Here is a 14,681-nt window from a genome sequence, read left to right on the forward strand (position 1 = left end):
GAATCAGCCTGTGTAGAACTTGTCCCTGTAGAACCAGCCTCCTGTTGCTGTGATTTGACGGTCCGTGTCTCCGCAGCTGCCCTCGGACGAGGAAGCATCAGGTCTGCTGTCGTCGTACTTCAGTAACGTCACAGCAGTCATTGAGCAGCAGGTAAAAATTGATCTCTGCAGTCTGATTCATAAAACGTCACGAGTAATAAATATATTTTTATTAAATCAATTCAACATCAAATGAACGATATAAAATTATTAAAGATTTTATTAAAGCTTCGTCTTAATAAATGACATGTTTGAGTCACTGTGTGTGGACCAATGAGAGCTGAGTGTGCGTATCTTGTCGTGTCTCACAGGACAGTGCAGCGTGTGGTTGGGAGGCTCTGAGGAGAGATGTGATCTGGGTCCTAAAGTCCACCCAGCAGATACACAGGTCCTGCTTCAACTGGAGCCACGCCCAATGAAAAAATCCTTTGCCACGCCCACCAAGGAGTACTGATAATCATATATTTTATTTATACCTTTATTTATTTATATGTATTTATTATTTATTGTTTTTGTACTTTTTCTGATTTCATTTTTTCTTATTTTTTATTGTTCAAATGTTTCATTTCATCAGAATAAAGCATCAAAAAATGCACTCTCTTCTTTTCATTATTATTATTATTTTTATAAGTCTGGGTTAAACCGGGGTTTGGCAGGGTCTGTAATATCAGATGTAGGAGTGCAGCGAGGGTAAAACAAGAACTTTGAAATGAATGAACGTGAGGCTCTGATCAGCTGACCTGCGCTGCCGCTCTGATGCTCTTTATGGCTGACTGGAACACGCTCAGCATGAGTTGTGTGCCTGATTTTAAAACAGTCTATGCTTTTCATATGAAGCTGAAGTACAGCGACCTCAGCTCTACGTCTGCACCACGAACGCATCACAGGGAGGAGTAGAAAGGATGTGCTGAGGCTGTGAGCGCCGATGTGATGTCATTATTTTGGTATTTCTGAGCGAGCCTCCGTGTGGTCACTGGAAGCATCACCAGCAGCACATGAAAAACAGTGAAAGTGAACTACAGTGGGGCAAAAAAGTATTTAGTCAGCCACCGATTGTGCAAGTTCCCCCACCTAAAATGATGACAGAGGTCAGTAATTTGCACCAGAGGTACACTTCAACTGTGAGAGACAGAATGTGAAAAAAAAATCCATGAATCCACATGGTAGGATTTGTAAAGAATTTATTGGTAAATCAGGGTGGAAAATAAGTATTTGGTCAATAACAAAAATACAACTCAATACTTTGTAACATAACCTTTGTTGGCAATAACAGAGGTCAAACATTTACTATAGGTCTTTACCAGGTTTGCACACACAGTAGCTGGTATTTTGGCCCATTCCTCCATGCAGATCTTCTCGAGAGCAGTGATGTTTTGGGGCTGTCGCCGAGCAACACGGACTTTCAACTCCCGCCACAGATTTTCTATGGGGTTGAGGTCTGGAGACTGGCTAGGCCACTCCAGGACTTTCAAATGCTTCTTACGGAGCCACTCCTTTGTTGCCCGGGCGGTGTGTTTTGGATCATTGTCATGTTGGAAGACCCAGCCTTGTTTCATCTTCAAAGTTCTCACTGATGGAAGGAGGTTTTGGCTCAAAATCTCACGATACATGGCCCCATTCATTCTGTCCTTAACACGGATCAGTGGTCCTGTCCCCTTGGCAGAAAAACAGCCCCATAGCATGATGTTTCCACCCCCATGCTTCACAGTAGGTATGGTGTTCTTGGGATGCAACTCAGTATTCTTCGTCCTCCAAACACGACGAGTTGAGTTTATACCAAAAAGTTCTACTTTGGTTTCATCTGACCACATGACATTCTCCCAATCCTCTGCTGTATCATCCATGTGCTCTCTGGCAAACTTCAGACGGGCCTGGACATGCACTGGCTTCAGCAGCGGAACACGTCTGGCACTGCGGGATTTGATTCCCTGCCGTTGTAGTGTGTTACTGATGGTGACCTTTGTTACTTTGGTCCCAGCTCTCTGCAGGTCATTCACCAGGTCCCCCCGTGTGGTTCTGGGATCTTTGCTCACCGTTCTCATGATCATTTTGACCCCACGGGATGAGATCTTGCGTGGAGCCCCAGATCGAGGGAGATTATCAGTGGTCTTGTATGTCTTCCATTTTCTGATGATTGCTCCCACAGTTGATTTTTTCACACCAAGCTGCTTGCCTATTGTAGATTCACTCTTCCCAGTCTGGTGCAGGTCTGCAATACTTTTCCTGGTGTCCTTCGAAAGCTCTTTGGTCTTGGCCATGGCGGAGTTTGGAGTCTGACTGTTTGAGGCTGTGGACAGGTGTCTTTTATACAGATGATGAGTTCAAACAGGTGCCATTCATACAGGTAACGAGTGGGGGACAGAAAAACGTCTTACAGAAGACGTTACAGGTCTGTGAGAGCCAGAGATTTTCCTTGTTTGAGGTGACCAAATACTTATTTTCCACCCTGATTTACCAATAAATTCTTTACAAATCCTACCATGTGGATTCATGGATTTTTTTTTCACATTCTGTCTCTCACAGTTGAAGTGTACCTCTGGTGCAAATTACTGACCTCTGTCATCATTTTAGGTGGGGGAACTTGCACAATCGGTGGCTGACTAAATACTTTTTTGCCCCACTGTAACTGCCATCACACTGATCGGCTCATATCCAAAGATCAGGATCACTTTACTGATTATGAGCAGAAGTAATTTTGGTAGTAGTAACAGTAATGACATCAGAAGCAGAAGTATCATCTGAGATGTTTCCAGTGAAACTGTTGTGAGCTTTGACTGGAGCTTTCAGGTGAAGCTGATGGTGAGCAAGCTGATTTTTAACCTTTTGTGACTAGAGTGAGAGGAAGGTTTAAAGACAGAGGTGTGACCCGCTGTGATGGATGGCTTGGAGACAAAGTTAGAAAGGCTGACATGGTTTGCACATGTGCAGACGAGGGAGAGTGGATTTACTGGAAAAAGGATGAAGATGGGGCTGCCAGACAGGAGGACAGGAGGAAGACCTCAGAGGAGGTTGATGGATGTAGTGAAGGAGGATATGCAGAGGGCGAAGTGACACAGTATCTCCACCTACTCAGTCACATCATCCCTCAGCCTCCTCTGACATCAGAGTTGAGGCTCGGGTGTGAAATTTATGGCTTTCAGGGTTTCCCTGGGTCTTTTCCCATGTTGTAGTTGTGTGTCTTATTTCGAGAGATGAATTGAACGTCTATGGATTTCACGGCCTCGCTGAGCTTCTCTGGGACTGAACCCTGTGTGATGAACTGGCTCCAGGTCACAATCAGTGACAGCAGGTTTTGGCTCTGCAACAATGACCTTGTATCTATTTTAGTTTATGAACATCTGAAGCATCATCACAAACATTCCTGATGAATGAATGAAGCGCTGCTGAGTCAGCGCGTTGGCTGTGATTACAGTCTCATCAGGTAATCGTCTGCTGACAGGTTGTGGTTTTCTTATTATACCGAGCTCTTACCTGAGGCACGAGCGTTCACATCCAGACATGCAGCATGAGTTGTGTGCCTGATTTTAAAACAGTCTATGCTTTTCATATGAAGCTGAAGTACAGCGACCTCAGCTCTACGTCTGCACCACGAACGCATCACAGGGAGGAGTAGAAAGGATGTGCTGAGGCTGTGAGCGCCGGTGTGATGTCATTATTTTGGTATTTCTGAGCGAGCCTCCGTGTGGTCACTGGAAGCATCACCAGCAGCACATGAAAAACAGTGAAAGTGAACTACAGTGGGGCAAAAAAGTATTTAGTCAGCCACCGATTGTGCAAGTTCCCCCACCTAAAATGATGACAGAGGTCAGTAATTTGCACCAGAGGTACACTTCAACTGTGAGAGACAGAATGTGAAAAAAAAATCCATGAATCCACATGGTAGGATCTGTAAAGAATTTATTGGTAAATCAGGGTGGAAAATAAGTATTTGGTCAATAACAAAAATACAACTCAATACTGTGTAACATAACCTTTGTTGGCAATAACAGAGGTCAAATGTTTACTATAGGTCTTTACCAGGTTTGCACACACAGTAGCTGGTATTTTGGCCCATTCCTCCATGCAGATCTTCTCGAGAGCAGTGATGTTTTGGGGCTGTCGCCGAGCAACACGGACTTTCAACTCCCGCCACAGATTTTCTATGGGGTTGAGGTCTGGAGACTGGCTAGGCCACTCCAGGACTTTCAAATGCTTCTTACGGAGCCACTTCTTTGTTGCCCGGGCGGTGTGTTTTGGATCATTGTCATGTTGGAAGACCCAGCCTTGTTTCATCTTCAAAGTTCTCACTGATGGAAGGAGGTTTTGGCTCAAAATCTCACGATACATGGCCCCATTCATTCTGTCCTTAACACGGATCAGTCGTCCTGTCCCCTTGGCAGAAAAACAGCCCCATAGCATGATGTTTCCACCCCCATGCTTCACAGTAGGTATGGTGTTCTTGGGATGCAACTCAGTATTCTTCTTCCTCCAAACACGACGAGTTGAGTTTATACCAAAAAGTTCTACTTTGGTTTCATCTGACCACATGACATTCTCCCAATCCTCTGCTGTATCATCCATGTGCTCTCTGGCAAACTTCAGACGGGCCTGGACATGCACTGGCTTCAGCAGCGGAACACGTCTGGCACTGCGGGATTTGATTCCCTGCCGTTGTAGTGTGTTACTGATGGTGACCTTTGTTACTTTGGTCCCAGCTCTCTGCAGGTCATTCACCAGGTCCCCCCGTGTGGTTCTGGGATCTTTGCTCACCGTTCTCATGATCATTTTGACCCCACGGGATGAGATCTTGCGTGGAGCCCCAGATCGAGGGAGATTATCAGTGGTCTTGTATGTCTTCCATTTTCTGATGATTGCTCCCACAGTTGATTTTTTCACACCAAGCTGCTTGCCTATTGTAGATTCACTCTTCCCAGTCTGGTGCAGGTCTACAATACTTTTCCTGGTGTCCTTCGAAAGCTCTTTGGTCTTGGCCATGGCGGAGTTTGGAGTCTGACTGTTTGAGGCTGTGGACAGGTGTCTTTTATACAGATGATGAGTTCAAACAGGTGCCATTCATACAGGTAACGAGTGGGGGACAGAAAAGCTTCTTACAGAAGACGTTACAGGTCTGTGAGAGCCAGAGATTTTCCTTGTTTGAGGTGACCAAATACTTATTTTCCACCCTGATTTACCAATAAATTCTTTACAAATCCTACCATGTGGATTCATGGATTTTTTTTTCACATTCTGTCTCTCACAGTTGAAGTGTACCTCTGGTGCAAATTACTGACCTCTGTCATCATTTTAGGTGGGGGAACTTGCACAATCGGTGGCTGACTAAATACTTTTTTGCCCCACTGTAACTGCCATCACACTGATCGGCTCATATCCAAAGATCAGGATCACTTTACTGATTATGAGCAGAAGTAATTTTGGTAGTAGTAACAGTAATGACATCAGAAGCAGAAGTATCATCTGAGATGTTTCCAGTGAAACTGTTGTGAGCTTTGACTGGCGCTTTCAGGTGAAGCTGATGGTGAGCAAGCTGATTTTTAACCTTTTGTGACTAGAGTGAGAGGAAGGTTTAAAGACAGAGGTGTGACCCGCTGTGATGGATGGCTTGGAGACAAAGTTAGAAAGGCTGACATGGTTTGCACATGTGCAGACGAGGGAGAGTGGATTTACTGGAAAAAGGATGAAGATGGGGCTGCCAGACAGGAGGACAGGAGGAAGACCTCAGAGGAGGTTGATGGATGTAGTGAAGGAGGATATGCAGAGGGCGAAGTGACACAGTATCTCCACCTACTCAGTCACATCATCCCTCAGCCTCCTCTGACATCAGAGTTGAGGCTCGGGTGTGAAATTTATGGCTTTCAGGGTTTCCCTGGGTCTTTTCCCATGTTGTAGTTGTGTGTCTTATTTCGAGAGATGAATTGAACGTCTATGGATTTCACGGCCTCGCTGAGCTTCTCTGGGACTGAACCCTGTGTGATGAACTGGCTCCAGGTCACAATCAGTGACAGCAGGTTTTGGCTCTGCAACAATGACCTTGTATCTATTTTAGTTTATGAACATCTGAAGCATCATCACAAACATTCCTGATGAATGAATGAAGCGCTGCTGAGTCAGCGCGTTGGCTGTGATTACAGTCTCATCAGGTAATCGTCTGCTGACAGGTTGTGGTTTTCTTATTATACCGAGCTCTTACCTGAGGCACGAGCGTTCACATCCAGACATGCCACCACAAACCTTCAGCTGACTTCAGGTCAGAGGCTTCCAAGCGGTTTGTGTCCAAAGATCAGGCTAAAAGAACACCCAGGCTGACAACCTGTTATTAGACCCTTTCACACACAAACGGTCTCTACCTCGGGTCCAGATCCTGCTGAGACAGGGTCTGAGGTCAGTTTTCTAATCTTGGTTACTGAGCACTTTTTCAGCTTAGCTCAGAACCATGAAGTTGGAGCTTCATGTTCTTCTGATATTGTTCTACAGCTGAGACAGACACTATCTCTACTTTCAAGATTAGGCTTCAAACTTTCCTTTTTGCTAAAGCATATAGTTAGGGCTGGACCAGGTGACCCTGAATCCTTGGTCATGCTGCAGTAGGTGTAGGCTGCCGGGGATTCCCATGATGCATTTTCTTCTTCAGTCATCTTTTTCTCTCATCCATCTGCAGACTCACCTGTTTGCATTCAAAGATGGCTGCTTTTCTCTATGAGTGTGCTGTCTCTGTGTGTGGCTGTAATGATGTTCATGGTTAGTATGTCCAAAGCTTTATTTATTCACAGCACACAATGCAGACGTGACAACTTTGTCTGTTTGCTGAGGGCAAAGATGACAGTGTGAATGTATGGAGCTTGGAAAGGACGCGACTGGACTTCTTTCATTTGTTGAAGACAGATACTTCTTCAGTCTGGGACTGAAGTCTGGGCCTGGGACTCTCCACCTTTTAGTTTTGAACTGAACAAGCTTCCTGGATGAAATGTCTTTGAAAACCTTAAAGAAGGGGCTGGATTCTATGCCAGCAACCATCGGGTGGGACCTTCAACCAGATTTTAGAGCCCTTGTTCACGCCTGAGACAGACTGGATTATTATCACTGAACAGTTAAAATGAACTAGAAATCAGTAATCCCTGTTAATATACTGCAAACTTCACTTTCAACGCAACTCAGGTTTGTCATGTGGCCCCTTTTAAGAAGAATCGCCCACCCAGGTCAAATGTGACATCACTATGAGACATTTGGAATCACCATATAGCATTATCATTTTATAAATAATGCCAACACTGTCAGGGGGCTGGGCCTGTGACCAATGTTCCCTCTAAGCTGCGCACATGTGCAATTGCGCACTGCTGGCGCGGTCTCTGCATACAGAAAATCTGCAGGACAGACGGAACAACTGACAGACAAAGTGTGGACTTTATACAGGGAGTGCAGAATTATTAGGCAAGTTGTATTTTTGAGGAATAATGTTATTATTGAACAACAACCATGTTCTCAATGAACCCAAAAAACTCATTAATATCAAAGCTGAATGTTTGTGGAAGTAGTTTTTAGTTTGTTTTTAGTTTTAGCTATTTTAGGGGGATATCTGTGTGTGCAGGTGACTATTACTGTGCAGAATTATTAGGCAACTTAACAAAAAACAAATATATACCCATTTCAATTATTTATTTTTACCAGTGACACCAATATAACATCTCCACATTCACAAATATACATTTCTGACATTCAAAAACAAAAACAAATCAGCGACCAATATAGCCACCTTTCTTTGCAAGGACACTCAAAAGCCTGCCATCCATGGATTCTGTCAGTGTTTTGATCTGTTCACCACCAACATTGCGTGCAGCAGCAACCACAGCCTCCCAGACACTGTTCAGAGAGGTGTACTGTTTTCCCTCCTTGTAAATCTCACATTTGATGATGGACCACAGGTTCTCAATGGGGTTCAGATCAGGTGAACAAGGTGGCCATGTCATTAGTTTTTCTTCTTTTATACCCTTTCTTGCCAGCCACGCTGTGGAGTACTTGGACGCGTGTGATGGAGCATTGTCCTGCATGAAAATCATGTTTTTCTTGAAGGATGCAGACTTCTTCCTGTACCACTGCTTGAAGAAGGTGTCTTCCAGAAACTGGCAGTAGGACTGGGAGTTGAGCTTGACTCCATCCTCAACCCGAAAAGGCCCCACAAGCTCATCTTTGATGATACCAGCCCAAACCAGTACTCCACCTCCACCTTGCTGGCGTCTGAGTGGGACTGGAGCTCTCTGCCCTTTACCAGTCCAGCCACGGGCCCATCCATCTGGCCCATCAAGACTCACTCTCATTTGATCAGTCCATAAAACCTTAGAAAAACCAGTCTTGAGATATTTCTTGGCCCAGTCTTGACGTTTCAGCTTGTGTGTCTTGTTCAGTGGTGGTCGTCTTTCAGCCTTTCTTACCTTGGCCATGTCTCTGAGTATTGCACACCTTGTGCTTTTGGGCACTCCAGTGATGTTGCAGCTCTGAAATATGGCCAAACTGGTGGCAAGTGGCATCTTGGCAGCTGCACGCTTGACTTTTCTCAGTTCATGGGCAGTTATTTGGCGCCTTGGTTTTTCCACACGCTTCTTGCGACCCTGTTGACTATTTTGAATGAAACGCTTGATTGGTCGATGATCACGCTTCAGAAGCTTTGCAATTTTGAGACGGCTGCATCCCTCTGCAAGATATCTCACTATTTTTGACTTTTCTGAGCCTGTCAAGTCCTTCTTTTGACCCATTTTGCCAAAGGAAAGGACGTTGCCTAATAAGTATGCACACCTGATATAGGGTGTTGATGTCATTAGACCACACCCCTTCTCATTACAGAGATGCACATCACCTAATATGCTTCATTGGTAGTAGGCTTTCGAGCCTATACAGCTTGGAGTAAGACAACATGCGTGAAGAGGATGATGTGGACAAAATACTCATTTGCCTAATAATTCTGCACTCCCTGTACCAGTTTTTAAATTGTGTTGATCGGACACGTAAAACCAGAGTTATGATAAAAATATCTGCAATGTTTGGTTTTCTTCCTGAATACTGTCGTTGTTTATATTTATATATATTTTTATAAGGAAAACGCCTTGGCTGCATTTTTAGGTAAACAGCTGCAAAAAACTTAGTTGTTTGTATAACTCAGTTACTTTTTTTAAGAAGTAACTATATAATTAATTGCCCAACATTGGTCATTATATCCTGTATTTTGCAGACAGAGTTACAGACTCTCTCCCAGACCACAGACTCATAATACAAGTCAGAGCTTTATAAAAGAAAGAAAGTTGTGTTTTCAAAATTGGAGTTCAAGTTATTTTTACTTCCAATAGTGTTAACATGCTGCACAGGTCATTAACAATTTTTTAAAGAAATTGTCATTGTAAGTGGGCTAAAGCAGTTAATTAAAAGTCGTCTAACATAAATGTAAATGCTGTAATTTGATTATTTTAATAACCATGTAACTTGGATGGATTCGATGCTGGCGTGACCACAATGACCACGCCTGCTGTCGCTCACAGTGGTCCAAGTGTCCGCTCAGGGAGTTTGTGCGTTCGCTCAGACACATGAAACATTAGAGGGAACATTGCCTGTGACCCAGCATTTTTATACTGAGAGAATGTTCTAGTGTTATTATTGTGAGCTGGTCTTAGTTGAGCTTTAGTTTATCTTTATTCCATCTCCTGGTTTCTTTTCCTGTCCTCTGTGTTTCACCTTTAGTTATGTCCGTGCTTTCGTCTGCTTTATCTACGTGTCTCTCGCGTGTCTCCCCAGTCTGTCATGTGTTTCATGTCTGTGTGTTGTCATGTCTACGTCCCATTACGTTTCCTTTTTTATTTTGAAGGGTCCAGTGTTTCCGTGTTCAGTGTGTTTATTTTTGCTTCCCCTGTGGCGTTCATGTTCATTTGTGTCGACTGTGTTTCCCAGGTGTTTCCACTTCTCTCATTACTCTTCTGTGTTTTTAAGTCCTCTGTCTCCCTCTGTTCGGGGTCGGGTCGACTGTTTGTATCAGGTCATCATGATTACGTTCATGCTGTGCTTCAGGTTCATGTTTCTTATCACAGTTTTTGCATGCACATGTTCTGATTCCTGTTCATGTACCATGTCATAGTTAGTTTTAGTTTATCCCAGTTTAGGTTTTAGTTTAGTTTTTCCCCAGCTCGCCTTGTTGTCTGTTTGACATCAGCCTTAATAAACGGCTCGCTTTTTTTATACTTTGTTTTCTCTGCCGTGTCTGCTTTTGGGTCCACGACACAACACCTCAGCTGCTCAGTCATGAAAAACACAGACAGCAAATTTTAAGCAGCTTCAAAGATAAAAGACATTTCATGAAAGTTTGACCTTATCTGACCTTGATGAAGAGGTCAGAGGTCACATGTGACATGATAATTTAAAGCTCTATACAATGACAGGAGCGTGGATGTATGTGTGTGGGGTGTCAGTAATTATAGCCGCTGACTCAGGTCGGTGCTTGTGATCCCACCAGACGCACCGCAGCGTGTTTCAGAAGCAGTGCTGCTAAAAATAGCAGCAGGTGTAATTTTCACCGCAGTCACGTCAGAGCAGGTGATGACAGGAAGGCAGAGCCAGGAGCAGAATCCAGGATAAACACTCCGGCGTGGTCTGCAGCGATGGAAGGTACAACAGTGTCAGAGATGTTCGTCTCACAGTCAGCTCAGACGCAGCGATGACTCCGACTCTGAGTCACAGAGCTCCATCAGGCGTCCATCCTCTGTCTGCCCGGCAGCACCCGGCAGGTGGAAACAGGTGGGACAACTCTCAACACATTGACTTTGCTGTGTGAAAATGCTGCATCGCTGCACTTCAGTACCTCTCAATACATTTTAAACTTAACCTGAATTATCAGACTGCTCAGGGCCAGGAAAACAAAAAATATACACGTTTAATCACTTTCTTTGCCCCCCCGAGTATAAATTCTAGATGTTCATCTAGAGTTTATACTCGGGGGGTTAAAGTAGGCTGTCTGAAGGTGCCTGTCAGCTGTGTTTGTGGTACCTTAGAATACAATTCAATTCAATTCAATTTTATTTATATAGCGCCAAATCACAACAAAAGTCGCCTCAAGGCGCTTCATAGATACAGAGAAAAACCCAACAATCATATGACCCCCTATGAGCAAGCACTTTGGCGACAGTGGGAAGGAAAAACTCCCTTTAAACAGGAAGAAACCTCCGGCAGAACCAGGCTCAGGGAGGGGCGGGGCCATCTGCTGTGATTGGTTGGTGTGAGAGAAGGAAGACAGGATAAAGACATGCTGTGGAAGAGAGACAGAGGTTAATAACAGATATGATTCAGTGCAGAGAGGTCTGTTAACACATAGTGAGTGAGAAAGGTGACTGGAAAGGAAAAACTCAATGCATCATGGGAATCCCCCGGCAGCCTACGTCTATTGCAGCATAACTAAGGGAGGATTCAGGGTCACCTGGTCCAGCCCTAACTATATGCTTTAGCAAAAAGGAAAGTTTGAAGCCTGATCTTGAAAGTAGAGATAGTGTCTGTCTCCTGAATCCAAACTGGAAGCTGGTTCCACAGAAGAGGGGCCTGAAAACTGAAGGCTCTCCCTCCCATTCTACTTTTAAATACTCTAGGAACAACAAGTAGGCCTGCAGAGCGAGAGCGAAGTGCTCTAATAGGGTGATATGGTACTACAAGGTCATTAAGATAAGATGGGGCCTGATTATTTAAGACCTTGTATGTGAGGAGCAGGATTTTGAATTCTGGATTTAACAGGAAGCCAAAACAGGAGAAATCTGCTCTCTCTTTCTAGTCCCTGTCAGGACTCTTGCTGCAGCATTTTGGATCAGCTGAAGGCTTTTCAGGGAGTTTTTAGGACTTCCTGATAATAATGAATTACAGTCGTCCAGCCTGGAAGTAATAAATGCATGAACTAGTTTTTCAGCGTCACTCTGAGACAGGATATTTCTAACTTTAGAGATGTTGCACAAATGGAAGAACGCAGTCTTACATATTTGTTTAATATGTGCATTGAAGGACATGTCCTGGTCAAAAATGACTCCAAGGTTCCTCACAGTGTTACTGGAGGCCAAGGTAATGCCATCCAGAGTAAGAATCTGCTTAGATACCATATTTCTAAGCTTTTCAGGGCCGAGTACAATAACCTCAGTTTGATCTGAATTAAGAAGCAGAAAGTTAGCGGCCATCCAGGTCTTTATGTCTTTAAGACATTCCTGCAGTTTAACTAATTGGTGTGTGTTATCTGGCTTCATGGACAGGGGCAGAGACAGGTGAGAACTTTCCAGCGCTTGCGGTGAATTATCGCGAGGCCGCTGCCCTTCCCGGAGTTGCGAGGTATTAGATATAAACAAACTCAGATGGAGTGGAGTAATTAAGTGAAACAAAATCATTAGGCTGTTGCCTCGTTTCAGTCAGGCAAAAGAAAAATCCAACTTACGGTCCGAGAGGAGATCCTGGACGAGATGCCCCTTACCAGTAAGAGAGTGGATGATTAATAGACTGCAGTTGATGCTGGAATTACCATGTGTGACAGTAGGCTTAGCTGCCCTAACAAGGTGGACCAGCATGTTGTGGACAACACCCCGATCGGTTTTGCAGGGAGGATGACAAGTTTTGGACCAGATGGACACTATTGAGTTAGTGTCATTGGTATTGAGGTTTCGCTGGAACCCACGGTGGATGTACCTGCAGTGGGGCTTGAAAGCGATTGTACGTGTTTTGGTGTTTGTACGTGCTTTGTCTCTAGGGGCCACCGTAAATCTATTTTTATTTATTCACGCCACATAAAATGCAATAAAACAATTATAAAATACAAAAAGCAACTATTTAGATTTCAACTTTTAACTATTTAAATTTTCAGCTTTTTCTTTTAAACAAATTTAGAGTGAAACAACACAAAACACTGCAAACCACAACACAGTAAAATATAAATTAAAATGTGCAAAACAAAAAGAAGATGCACATTCTCTGTCATACAGGCCTGGCATGATTTTTGGGAGAATGTTTTCCTGCTTGGAACTGTATACATAGGATTCAGTGCATGAATAAACTTTCTGAATCCTTTATCATCCGCAACTGAAAATAGTTGTGGATGATTACTATACCTTTCTAATGTGACGTTGTTGTCCCTGCTCTCTTTCTCTCTCTCTCCCTCCCGCTCTGTTCCTGTGCTACTGCGAGTGTAACTACCGGCCCTCCCCCCTCCGCTCAGCGCAAAGCACAAGGCTCGCGTGCGGAGTGAAGCGGGAAAAAATGCGACAGAGAGAGGGAGGGTGAGAGAAAGAAAAAAAACACGGCTCCCAATAAGGAGCCGGCTCGCGTCGTTCACTTCAAAGGGTCGGCTCTAAGATCCATTTCGTTCGCAACCAACACATCACTAGTGCTTAGCTTGGTGCAGCAGCACGGGGTGCTGTGACTGTTTTAACCTCCTAGGACCTGTGTCCACATATGTGGACATCACATTTTGGGTTATTTAGACCAAACTACTCAATTTTGCTCTACAAGGGCCTGATATTCACTTACGAGGACATTATACTGCTACTGTTCTATCAAAATTTTAAACGAATATCCTCGTATGCGGCTCTTATTTTTCTTAAAAACAAAAATAAGGTAAAAAAAAAATCTGGTAATTCTTTGTTTTTACATTCATCGGGCTCCAATATGCCCAAATATCAAAGAGAAATTAAAAATGCATGCCGTGGAAGAGTTCGGGTCTTAGGAGGTTGAAGCTAAAAATGGGCAGAAAAGTCTCTGAAAAGTGTAGTAACTGTGATCAGCCTTTTACCATGAAGCTGCTTGTACAACAATGGTAGTGATTTTTCAGCAGGAAGTGGAGGATTTAGATCATTTCTGGCCATGTTGTTTCTGTTCATGTTCTGGACTGTGATTGGCTGCTGATTCAGAGGAACTCATTTTCAATGAAAGTGCCTATGTTGAGTCCCTGAATGCACCATAAGAACAAAAATCCATCGAACAAAAACTACCCAGCACATCTGAAGGGATTTATTCAGTCCTGGGTGCGGCCTCCATGGGTTCGTGTGGATTAGGATCCACGTAGTCTTGGTTGAACATGACGGTGTCGGCTCCCAATTTGAACCTGTGGATGGCAAGCAGGCTCTGCAGCACCTGCAGACACACAGCATGCATGTTAGGGGTTGTTAAAAGCAACCACAATAATCAGATAAAAATTAAGAGAAATCTCTGTGTAAGGCCCAGGTGGACGATAGATGATAACAAGTAAGACTGGTTTCTGAGTTTTACAGCTGGGGTGGACGAGGCTAAGCATCAGGCTTTCAAATGAATTAAAAGTCTGTCTGGGTATTTGGTTGATTAACCCTTTAAGACCTACCATAGAACCAAGTCCGCCAGAGCTTATATTATATTTTTACATGCTGTGGAGCCATTTTTTGGAGCATTTCAAGTTGCTATACATCAATACAACCATTATAGCCCACATTTTAATAATATGTCTGCATTAAGTGCATAGTAATTACATAAGTTGCAAAAAAGTGCAATAAACTACAAAAAAATTTAAAATCGTTTTTGTTTTTTTAACATATATTTCTAGTTAGAGAAATTTAAGAGGCTTATCCCTCAAAACTGTAAATACAAAAAAGTTGCACAAACTAGTTTCCCACCAAAGGAAA

General features: G+C 43.6%; 1 protein-coding gene across 2 annotated transcripts in view; it reads right to left on the bottom strand.

Moving 5' to 3' along the window:
* syngr1a (synaptogyrin 1a) overlaps positions 1-14,681 on the bottom strand; it is a 153,405-nt gene that overhangs the window by 123,644 nt on the left and 15,080 nt on the right. The window contains exons 4-5 of one of the 2 annotated variants that reach the window (XM_086290421.1): positions 14,019-14,160; positions 9,864-11,314 (exon numbers count right to left, since the gene is read on the bottom strand). In XM_086290421.1, the coding sequence (XP_086146547.1) occupies positions 14,038-14,160 (123 nt within the window). In that variant the 3' untranslated portion in view covers positions 9,864-11,314; positions 14,019-14,037. Of the gene's footprint in view, positions 1-9,863; positions 11,315-14,018; positions 14,161-14,681 lie in introns of those variants that run through there. The other variant, XM_086290422.1, reaches the window with a different exon arrangement.

Source organism: Aulonocara sp. 'chitande type north' Nkhata Bay, linkage group LG4 (assembly GCF_057382095.1).
Source record: "Aulonocara sp. 'chitande type north' Nkhata Bay isolate Kocher_YH1m ecotype deep benthic linkage group LG4, A_spYH_male_GT1.1, whole genome shotgun sequence".
NCBI classification, from domain to species: domain Eukaryota; kingdom Metazoa; phylum Chordata; class Actinopteri; order Cichliformes; family Cichlidae; genus Aulonocara; species Aulonocara sp. 'chitande type north' Nkhata Bay.